We start from the raw sequence: 12,246 nt of genomic DNA, 5'->3' as shown, positions 1-12,246 counted from the left end.
AAAGGAAGCAGCTCAAGGGCTTAAAAAAAAGTGTAAAAAAAAGGCCTGCTATATATGCTGCTCCTAAAAAGATAGAAGTAGTGTGGCCAAAAGAGAGTTCAGTTTCAGGTGGAGAGGTGTCCTGATACTACTTAGCTTGGTCACTTGTATTTTTATTTTTAGGTTATGAGTACTACTGTTTTTTTTGTGTGTGCAAAAGACAATAATTGATAAAGGTCACTGAATATATGCCAAATGTACAAAATTTGGATATTATATTTTAATTTCCATTTCCAGGCTCATGTTGTTTTAGTTACTGCTGATGGAAACGTGTCTACAGTAGTCAATGTTGATCCTCCTAATGATGTAGAAAAATCGGAGGAAGGTCTCTCTAAACTGAGGTAAATTATAAGCTTTTATATATTGACATACAAGAAAACTTTTGCATGTGAAGTTATTTTCAAAGGATATAAATATAGAGTCTGATAATGCATAAAATCATAAGTTCGTCAGTAATCATATCCCACAGTAAAGAGGATAGCTCTGTTCCACTGATCTTTATGGCTATATGTTAGGTACTAGCAAGCATAGTGATATTTTGCAGGCTGTGGATATTGCAGAGTAGTACATATTTCTGAAATAAAAAAGTCCATATAAAGGGATCCAAAGAAACTAATATGTTCACATTTTCAAAAACAAAGCTTGTGTTATCCTGTGTTGGTGTTTGATTCGATAATTTATCAACTGAGATTTGCAAAGCTCAATATCTGGAATTATGGTTGGCCATTCTATTTTGTAGCTACATACTTCATACAGATGAATTATTCTGACTTTCATATCCCATGTAAATGAGGTTACATTTCTGTGCCTGCTGTCCAAATTAATATTCAGTGTTTAAGTTTTGAAATTTTATAGTGCCCTATGTAAAGTAACCTTCTGATACTACATGCAATCATCAAAACATTACAAACATTTGAGTTACATGGGAAAACCATCATGTACTAATAGTATCTTTCATTAACTTTTCTTTGTGACCCCCACAGATTGCTCTACAATATAGATATGGATGCAGTGCCACTTGAATCAACAGTGACAATATCAGGGAGTGTGAAGGACTATACATTTGATTTTGGTAACCTAAGCATATCTGGGACAGACTTCCAAGAAGTGGAACCTGACAGGTTTGTTATACAGACATGTTAGCAGTACTGTGTGTGTGTACTTATTTGTAGTTTACAGGGCCTGAGCTCAAGCCCATATAGTCCTGTCTCCCAATCTATATTTGTCCAACTTTTCCTTCATTTTATGGACACTGCTCGCTTCAACAATGTCTTTGTTTAGTCCATTCCATGTATCCACACTCTTGTATGGAAAACTGTACTCCTTTATGTCTTTCAAACAAGTCCCCTTTCTCAATTTCTTATTGTGTTCTTTAATATAATTGCCTCCTCTCTTCCATCTCGATTAAATAATTTTTATCTAACACGTCAAAAGGGGGCTTCGTGGTGCATTGGTTAGCACACTCGGCTCACAACCGAGAGAGCCCGGGTTCAATTTCCGGGCGGAGTGGAAAAATTTGGGTGGCTTTTCCAATACCCTATGCCCCTGTCCACCCAGCAGTGAATGGGTACCAGGTATTAATCGGGGGTTGTGTCCCGTCTCCTGGGATCTGTTCCCTTCTATAATTCCTTCCCCTCCTGTCTCTCTCCGGCATATGACCACATGTTGCGCCGACTAAACAAAATTTTCCAACACGTCAATTCCACTTGTATTCCTGTACAACGCCTTTGTCTTCTCTTTCTCTTCTTTCTTCAAGTGTTGGTAGGCTCAGTTCCTCCAACCTAGTCTCATATGACTGACTAGAGTTCTGGTACCATCTTAGTTGCAATACCCGATATTTTAAAAAAATTTCAAGTTGACCGGCTGTGATCGGCTGTGTCTATGGTCATCAAGGTTGACCGGCGGTGCACCGACGGCTTGCCACCGACCATCCCCAATATTACTGCCGGTCAACCGCCGACTGGCTTATCGGAAGTGATCGGGGACGATCGGGACCGGGACTGGGAATGTATGCAAGCTGCTTTAGGTAGGATACGGGACGCTGGTGGGTCGCCGGTAGTGTGTGGCCTCCTGCCGAGGAGGGGCGTTGGCAATGGATGGCTGTCCAGGGTGATAGCAGTGAACAGCAGACTAGCAGCGCACTGCGAGCGCGATGGATGGCTGTTCGTTGACAACTGGGACCTCTTCTTGATCTTTGGCAATGACGCCCTCTTTGTCCAGGATGGGATACACTTGACGTTCTAGGGTGTTGAGGCTCTCTCAGACTCCCTTTAGGGAGCACTTAGTACCCTGAGGGATTTTTTAGTATAGACGAAGGGGGGAGGAGTAATAGGAGAGGACATCTAACTAAAAATATAACCAGGCAGCTTAGTAGTAATAACAGAGGAGTAACAGGGGGGGGGGCTCAGGATCTTCTATACTAACAGCAGGAGCCTCAGAAATAAGATAGACTTACTTAGAGGGGAAGCTTGTGTTGAAATTTTTGACATAATAGCGATCACGGAGACATAGACAGACACTGCCAATATAAATTTCGTGTCGGATTTTGAAATAATGGGTTATCAGATGTTTCACAAAAATAGAAAGGGAAGAAGGGGAGGTGGAGTTGTGCTGTATGTTAAGGACTCACTTAAATGTTCTGTTAACAATTCAGTCAAAACTAACATCGATTCAGAATCCATTTGGGTGGACGTTCACAAAGGGAAAGAAAAACTAACTCTAGGGGCTCTGTACAGGCCACCCAACCTTAACAGGCAGGACACGAGTATATTACTAAAAGAGATTGGCAGGGCGAGCAGGAGTTAAAATGTCTGTAATGTAAAGGTAAAGGTAAAGTTGGGGGCATACGCTGTAGCAGCACATGGCTTCGGTGCTCATCTCCATAACATTGGCCCTTGAGCCCGTGGTGGGAGGGATCCCATTACCCCGGGACACAGGGCCAGTGTGACATCTGGGTTACCACAGTTTACCTTCCCCAGGTTTCCCCAGGTACCCATTTATCAGCCAGCCTGAAAGGGAGGATGAACAGCTGGGTGAGCTGCCCGCTGACTGCCTGAGCCGGGATTTGAACCCGGGCCCGCAGAGTAGAAGCCAGGCACGCTGACCACTAGACCACGGTGGCGTATTCTGTGTAATGGGGGACTCTAATTATGGGAATATAGACTGGGAAGACCTAGTGGATGACCTAGAAGCCAATGATTTTCTTAAAGTTATACAAGATAATTTCCTTAAGCAGGTAGTCACTGAGCCTTCCAGAGGAGATAACATTTTAGACTTAGTCCCAACTAATAATGGGAACTTGATACATGAGTTGGAGGTGGGCGGAGAGTTAGGAAATAGTGACCACAGAACGGTTCGTTTTAGCTTAGATTGGGCGGTGACCGCGAACCAAACCCAGTGTTGGTGCCAGATTTTAGAAGAGCAAATTACGAGGGGCTTAGAAGACACCTTGAAGAGGTAAATTGGGGAGATTTAAGGATTCACGAGGGCCAGAACTGTGGTTTGGAGAGCCAGGAGAACCAGATAGAAATAACCTACAATAATTTAGTTAGAGTAATAGTAGAGGGCCAGGGTCAGCATATACCCCAGCGAACACTTAGAAAAGAAAACAATGATCCTAAGTGGATGACTCGTGGGCTAAAACATGAGATAGGTTTAAAGAAGGGAGTTTATAAGAAAATAAAGAATGGTGAAACACATCTCAGGGGCAGGTATGCCGAACTATCTAGATTAGTGAAGAAAAACACTAGGGTATCAGAAAGGAACTATGAGATTAAAATAGCAAAAGAGGCAAAAAGTAATCCTAAGGGCTTCTTTCAGATGTATAGAACAAAAACAAGGGAGACAATTGGACTGCTGAAACCAAACACAGGCGAGCTAGTGGATGATTACGAATATATGAGCACATTGTTGAACGACAACTTCCTTTCAGTATTCACACAAGAGGATCGAACGACTATTCCGGAAAGGGTTCAGGTGTACGTGGGTGGGGATGGCGATAAACTGAGGGATATAATCATTACCAGGCAAGTAGTTCAGGATGAGATAAATAAGCTAAAGAAAAATCAGTCGCCAGGTTCTGACGAGATATTTCCGAGGGTATTAAAGGAATGCAAGGATGTACTCAGAGACCCACTAACCAACATCTTTAAGATGTCGGTAAATACTGATATGTCCCCAGCCTATGGAAAGTAGCTAATGTGACGCCGATTTTCAAAAAGTGGGACAGGTCAGCTGCTTCCAACTATGCCCAATTAACTTAACATCGGTTATAGGCAAGACGCTGGAGTCCATAATAGCCAGGAACATTTGGGAGCATCTAGAGAAACATAGCTTAATTCACGACTCCCAGCATGGGTTCACGAAAGGTAGGTCATGCCTCACCAATCTCTTGTCCTTCTACAATAAAGTATTTGAGGCAGTAGACAGAGATGAAAAATTATGATGTAATCTATCTTGATTTTAGTAAAGCGTTTGACAAAGTTCCTCACCAACGACTGTTGCTCATGGAGTAGAGGGTAAAGTTTTGAACTGGGTCAGGGCGTGGCTTAGCAATAGGAAGCAAAGGGTGCAAATCAATGGTAAAAGATCTGACTGGGGCTGGGTTACGAGTGGGGTCCCACAAGGTTCGGTATTAGGTCCACTGTTGTTTGTTATTTATATCAATGACTTAGATACAGGTATTAGTAGTGATATCAGTAAGTTTTCTGATGATACCAAGACCGGTAGAGTAATTGAGTCAGATCAGGACGCTAGTATTCTCCAGGATGAACTAAACAGATTGTATGACTGGGCTGAGAAATGGCAAATGGAATTCAATGTAAGGAAGTGCAATGTTCTGAGTGTAGGTAGGAACAACCCCTCACATAACTATTGCTTAAATGACACTCCCATAAGCAAGTCTGGGTGCGAGAGGGATTTAGGGGTGTTTTTTAGTGAGCTCTGATCTCTGTCCAAGGTCACAATGCATTCAAGCTAGAAATCGAGCAAACAGGGTACTGGGATTCATTTCAAGGAGCGTAAACAACAGAAGCGCCAAAGTCTTCCTCAAACTACATATATTTGGCATTAGTTAGACCTCATCTTGATTATGCAGTTCAGTTCTGGTCACCTAACTATAGGATGGATGTCAAATTGTTAGAATCGGTACAGAGAAGAATGACCAAGATGATTCAGGGGTTAAGAAACTTGTCATACGAGGAAAGACTAAAACAATTAAACTTGCATTCTCTAGAAAGGCAAAGGGTGCAAGGTTACGATAGAGGTTTATAAATGGATGAAGGGTTTTAATAAGGGGGATATTAATAAGGTTCTGATGGTAAGAGAACTGGGTAGGACACATAGTAATGGGTTTGAACTGGATAAATTCAGATTTAGCAGGGACATAGGCAAAAATTTGTTTACTAACAGCGTGGTAGATGAGTGGAACAGGCTGAGCAGTCATGTGGTTAGTGCCGATACAATTGTCACAGTCAAAAATAGATTAAATAAATTCATGAACAGTGATATTAGGTGGGGTTAGATTCACAGGATCTTAGGTTCACGGAAGCTGCCTTGTACAGGCCTACCGGCCTCTTGCAGACTCATACGTTCTTATGTTCTTAAGGTTAACTATAGTAACCTGGATGTTACACTAGCCCTGTGTAGAGTTAAGGGTTTTCTCCCACCACATGCTCAATAGGCCAAAGGGACAGAGATGAGCACTGCCACCACACACAGCTATAGTGTATGCTCACAACATTACCTTTACATACCTTTTCAGGTAACAAATATGCTTTATTAGGTTTAGGTCTTGAGTAAAATTGTTCTGTGTGTTCTGCGGGTCCAGCAGCTGTTTGGGGAGCACGCCAAATATTTACGAAAATTCACAGTTTGCAGGGTGTTATGTCCCTTAACCCCTGCAAATAACTGGGGACAGGTACATATATAAATTGGTGCCAACACTAATTCTCGATAGAGTTAACATACCTCTTCCTCCTTTTTTATTTTTGCTATTTGTTCAGCATATGCTAGGAAATCTAAATTAACCTCATTAACTCGTTTATTTTTGTTTGCATTTCTCTCCAAGCTGCAGGTATATTTTAATGCTGGATTTGTACGTCCTTTACTTTTTTATATTCTATCTGTATCTCCGACACCCTGCTTCCTCACAGGAACTTCCCTCCCGGGGGTGGCCGCAACAGAAGTGTCTCCATCTCTCCCTGCTCTGGCACTCCTTCTCAGCATACTCAATCCTGCTACTTCCAACTTTTTTGCTCCAATACTCACTCACCCTATTAATCCACTTCACAGATGGTCTTCCCCTGACACCCCCTCCCTCAATCCTTCCCTCATACACTCTCTTCACAAATTTATTCTCCTGCATTCTCATCATGTGTCGAAACCATCTCAGCGTACCACCCATCACCCACTCCACCATTTCACAATCCATTCCTTTCACTGTCACACCCATACCAAACCTCTTATACATGCTTTCATTACTTTCTCCATCCCATCCTGAAATACCACATGCAACTCTTATTATACTAATTCATTTCCACTGCACATATTCTCAATTGCTGTGCTGAATTTCATGTCCACTTCTCTGCATACGACAGAGTTAGTGTGATAATAGGGTGATGTAGGGGTATACCGTACTATTAGTGGCTATTAGTGGGAAAATATTATTGAATAATCCAGTTTAAATCTTGAAGGTAAGACTGCGGGCTAGAAATATCCCTCAGGGACTAGGATCAATGACACACAGCTCAATTTTGCACGAGGCAACTAAATATCTTTTTTGGGCCTTTCAACAAAAACTTTCATTTTGTACGAATCACCCCCATAGCGAGGATGATCCATATATGCTATAGAAGTGATTCGTACGTGCTATTTTCACCCCCAAAAATTTAATTCAAATTATAATAAATGAGATATAAATGTCGTAAATTAAATGAACACATTATATGAAGTGTTCTATTAATGAAAAAACAACCGTAAAATAATATGTTTTGAGGCATGGCTGCCTTATCTTGGCACCATTATTACATGTCTTTTTCACCCCTGCAATACCAATCAAACATACTACAAATGAGATTTTGCTGTGTGGAATAAAACAAACATGCATCTTATATTGTTCTATTATCCAAACAGTGAAAAAATATACCTAGTTCTAACTATTTTCTAACAATGCCTCATTTCATGTTAAATGAGGACAGGGGATGACTTAGCTTAACTATGTTGCAAAGTCTATAAACTTCACAGCACACGTACAGTACTGCAAATATTCACTAAACATCATTACATGTACAGTAATCCATTTCAATTGCATTCATAAAATATTTGTTTTCTTCTACCATTTGAATGATGTTACTGTAATTTTTGCCAGCTGTTATACGACTGATACTTCCCTTTCTTCCTATTAAGTAAAACTAAGCTATTTTGTAGCTTGGGTTTCATCTTATTTATACGTAAAAATAAAATATGTAAGAAATTTGCGTACGCTAAACCCCCTCATTACATTGAACAGAAGGCCCCTCGTACACGTGTTACCCTCCAACTAGTATCACAGCAAACATGTTGGATAAAAGTTAAGTATATCATGAAACATCACATAAATATGCCTGATATTCATATTCAATACCTTACCAACAGGATCATGCCCCATTCAATGTGATAGAACACTATGATATGAATGCCTAAAATTACATCGACTGTCGCAAAAAAAGAAAATCTTCCCTCTTATTCACAAGCGACATGCCATGGTAAACAAAAGCAGCCATCTTGTTCATCGTCATCATGTCCACTCACAGTGTTGCTAATACTTCGCTGCTATAAGTTCTCTTTTTTTTAACGACGATTATATGGTCCACCCCTTTGTACGGTATTCCCCCACATCACCCTATTGTTCCTTATTCCCTTCTTTACCTCCATGCTCACACTTCTTTCTTTTAAAACCCTCTCCAGTGCACCTACTACCTGTCTGCCATTCACTGCTGTTTCCCTCACCTAACCTTCTATACTCCCATGCTTACATAAAATTTTCCCTAAATATTTAAACTCAGTCACCTCCTCCATTCTCTCCTCCCCTATCCTTCACATCGTTGTACTTTCTGCTCTAACTCTTTGCGACTTTGCAAAAGCTGCCAGCAAAAGCTCGTGCTCGCCAGATTTGGTCCAGTGTGACACCGGCTTAACACAACCTGTCAAACTCATCCACTATCCTCTGCAGTGTCCCCTCATTCTCTGCCAAAAATACTGTATCATCTGCAAACTGGCTTCCCAATAATGACTCCTCTGTACCTTTCACTATCAGCCTTGGACCTAGCTCCCCCACTCTGGCTTTCATTTCTCTCATACAACCGTCCACGTACACATTGAAATGCCATGGTGACATCACACACCCCTGTCTCACACCCACATCAACACCAAAACTCACTCAATTCACCCTTCATGTGTACAGAGGCACCTGCATTATTATAGAAGGATTGGATTCCCTCCACACACCATATAATCCTTAGAACATCCCTTAAACCCTTCCTGTCAACCCTGTCATATGCATTTTCTAAGTCCATAAAAGCAGCAAACAGCTTCCTATCCTTCTCTAAGTATTTTTCAACTAACATTTTCACTGTAAATATTTGGTGTACACAACCCCTCCCTTTCCTAAAACCCCCTTGTTCACACTTCTTCATCATTATCAGCTCATCGACACCTGCTTCTAGGAGCTCCCACCAGGGGATGGCCACGGCAGAGTTTCCATCTTTCTCTATTCATACACTACCTCCTTGCCTGCTCAAAGTTTCTCAAGGATCTTTCACCCCTCTCCCTGACATACTCCTGCACCCTATCCCTCCATTTCACTGGAGGTCGTCCTCTAACATTCCCTCCCTCTACCTCACTCACATACACCCTCCTGGTCATCTTACTCTCCTCCATTCACTCCATGTGACCAAACCACTTTAAAGTCTGTCGCTTCACTTCTTCTACCACTCCACACTTCTTCCCTTCAACCCCGTGACACATTCCAAAACTTGTACACACTTTCATTACTCATTCCATCCATTCTACTCACACCACATGCACTCCTCAAATAACTCATTTCCACTGCCTGCACCCTAGACCTCTCACTTTCATTCCTGGCCTATGTTTTGCTTGCATATGTGAGGGTTGGTACTATTATTGTATTTCTCAAATCTCTCTTTACCTCCATGCTCACACTTCTGCCATTCATGATCGTCCCAAAGACCCTACCACCCTTCTTCCTTGCAATGCCCTTTCTCTTGTCTCTCCCTCCGTACCACCATGCTTACACATAACTCATTAACCTCCTCCATTTCTTCACCATTCAAGATTATTTTGCATTCTTTTTCACATTCAATTCCCACTCTATATGGGCATACAAAATCCACGACCTCCCTTCTACTCCGCTCACAAACCTTCACTTTACTCTTGTTGACATTTACTTTCAGCTTTCTCCTTTTACACACACTGTCAAAAACACTGACCAAGCTTTGTAAGTCACTTTCATTTCCTGCATTGAGCACTGTGTCATCAGCAAGTAAGGTTGAATTCAGCACCCACTCCCTTCCCTCAGTATACATTTTTACTCCAACTTCCCCAACTTTGCCCTTCATTTCTCTCAAAACACCATCCATATAAATATTGAACAACCATGGTGACATGACACACCCCTGCCTCAAGCCCACTCTTATCTCAAAATGTTCACTTGTTTCTCCACTAATTTTAACACATGCGGATGCATCCTCATAGAAAGACTTTATTGCATTAAGCGCTTTTCCTCCCACACCATATATCTTTAAAAACATCCCACAGTGCCATCCAATCGACTCTGTCATAAGCTTTTTATAAATCCATGAAGGCAGCGTATACAGTACCCTCTTTAGTTTCGCGCTATCCGAGTTTCGCGATCCTCGAGTTTATCACTTAGTCCTAAATTCTTACTATCACGACTTTCGCGCATTACCGCCACGAGTTTCGCGCTCCTTTGACATGTACGGGTCACGTCTACCTACCGTCGGCATCATGCGTGCTGCCTTAAAAGGCGGTGTCCGACCATTGGGGCTATGGGCAACCGCGGTTGCCCGTATGCCCAACCGGGAGCGAGTTGTTGGTTGTCTGTATGAATGGAAAACGGTTGTGAGTACGAGCGTGGGTACGTGGGTACCTCACGGCTGTATGTAAACAAACAGACGACGGCAGTGGCTGAGGAGTGAGGAGCAGTGGAAGATGGCCCACCAAGAGGTTCGTAAAATGGACTGGCAGAGCTGCTTTGCTTACTACTTGATTAACAAGATAAGAGAACACCCCGTGCTGGGGAACCACAGTCCAAAAAACGTTTTTCTCGAGTCTATGAAAATTGTAGATCTCCCAGTGGTTTTCCTCTTCTTCTTCTTCTTCGGACCTGTAATGCATGGCAGCGACAGTGAAAAGTAACAGTGGAAAATAGCAAATGGGCATAGAAAAGCAAAATCAGGGAAAGAAAAGAACAGAAAACACCTAAGTTCAGGGTGAAGTGTATAAGTGCGCACTGTTAGGTAACTAAGGGCCGCTTTCACAGTCATTTTGTTTGTTTTGATCGTTACCAATGGTGGCGATTGACACTATAGTTTCCATCGTGAAATTGGCCTATGGGGTAGTGGTGGCTGCAGAGAAGGCGACAGGTGTTGAGAGTGTGTGGTAAGGTGCGGGGCTAAGCTAACCCCGCAGCCGCCACGAGGTGCCGTTATAAAGACAATACCTCCGACACCATCACATCACATCACTACCCATCGGCCAGTTTCACGTGAAAACACTAGAGCGGCGATTGCTGCCATTGGCAACGATCAATACAAACAAAATGACTGTGAAAGCGCCCCAAAGTGCATGTTGTGAAGTATAAAAGTGTGGAGGAGGACCTAAAAAGCGATACAAAGCATTACAGGTCAAAAGAAGAAGAAGGTCCACTGTACACTAGCCGGTGTTGCAAGAAATATTTTCCCACAGAAATTAGTCATTCTGCTGTCCACCACGCATGCGTGCTGTGGGAATACACAGCATGAAAAGTGTTAATCTGCCTGGATTTGTCCTTTTTTTGTCTGCTTGTGGTCTTTGTGAGCGGTGAGGGAAATATGGAAGCAATAAGCAAGTTGAACCTCCCTGCGAGCTATTTTGCGATTGCGGCAGCAGTTTACGTTCAATAGGCATTGAAGTCAATCATGATGTTAGTGATTTGATGATATATAACAGAAAGAGTTAGCAGATTATACCATAACACAGAAAACTACCGGAAGCTATAGGTTTGTCCAACTGTACCACGGGTGACCGCGAGCAACCACCCTTACATTAGCAGACGACACCACGTGGATCACAAGTGTGTATTTAGAGCTGCCAGCCAATTGTAAGGCAGCCGCCTTCAGCTGCGGCTTCAGAACGACCAATCCACACTTCCCATTTTCTGCCTATTAACAAGGTACGTATTTTGAGATAACAAGAGAGTAAAGTCGAAAAAAATTGTGATAAGGCTCGAAAAAAAAAAAAATTCCACGAGCCAGAACCAATAAGCGCTTTTTCATGTATTTCAATACCTCGAGTTTCGCGATCCTCGAGTTTAGCGCTATACCATCGGAATGAAGCAAGCTCGAAACTCGAGAGGGTACTGTAGTTTCTTTCCTTTTTTTTGTTAATATTTTTTCTACTACTACCTATCCAAAAGGAAAATATCTGATCCACACATCCCCTTCCCTTCCTGAAGCCTCCTTGTTCTTCACTGATTTTCTCTACTTAAGTCTTTGCACCCTCTCTATTATGACTTCACACTTTTCTCAGTTATTTTCTTCATTCTCTCATTTAAAACTTTTTCATACACTTTTCCTGCTACACTGAGTAGACTTATTCCCCTGTTACTATTACAATCACCTCTGCTTCCTTTCCCTTTGTACAGCAGCACAACAATAGCCTTTCTCCAATCCTCTGGCACCTCACCCTGTTCCCATGCTAGGTTACATATCCATAACATCCATTCCACAACTACACCTCCTCCATATTTCAGCATTTCTGCTGTTATGCCATCAGCTCCAGTGGCCTTTCCTACTTTTAACTTCTTCATTGTCTCCTCTATCTCACCTCTCTCCACTCTCCCCTGTGGATCTGGCCGCCCTACATTGATGTTTATTCCTACACTAGTCACTTCTGCTCTCCCTCCCACACTCTCATTCATTACAGTTTCAA

The 12,246-nt window shown here is 42.2% G+C and overlaps 1 protein-coding gene across 2 annotated transcripts in view; it reads left to right on the top strand.

Annotated features, from left to right (window-relative positions):
• The window catches only part of LOC127003753 (solute carrier family 15 member 2-like), a 114,977-nt gene that overhangs the window by 87,570 nt on the left and 15,161 nt on the right, over positions 1-12,246 (top strand). For both annotated transcript variants that reach the window (XM_050870759.1, XM_050870767.1), the window contains exons 14-15: positions 277-380; positions 1,023-1,160. In XM_050870759.1, coding sequence (XP_050726716.1) covers positions 277-380; positions 1,023-1,160 — 242 coding nt within the window. The remainder of the gene's footprint in view (positions 1-276; positions 381-1,022; positions 1,161-12,246) is intronic.

The sequence above is a fragment of the Eriocheir sinensis genome, chromosome 3 (genome assembly GCF_024679095.1).
Source record: "Eriocheir sinensis breed Jianghai 21 chromosome 3, ASM2467909v1, whole genome shotgun sequence".
Classification (NCBI taxonomy): Eukaryota; Metazoa; Arthropoda; class Malacostraca; order Decapoda; family Varunidae; genus Eriocheir; species Eriocheir sinensis.
The sequence above is the reverse complement of the archived record's forward strand: the minus strand, read 5'-3'. Positions and strand labels throughout refer to the sequence as shown.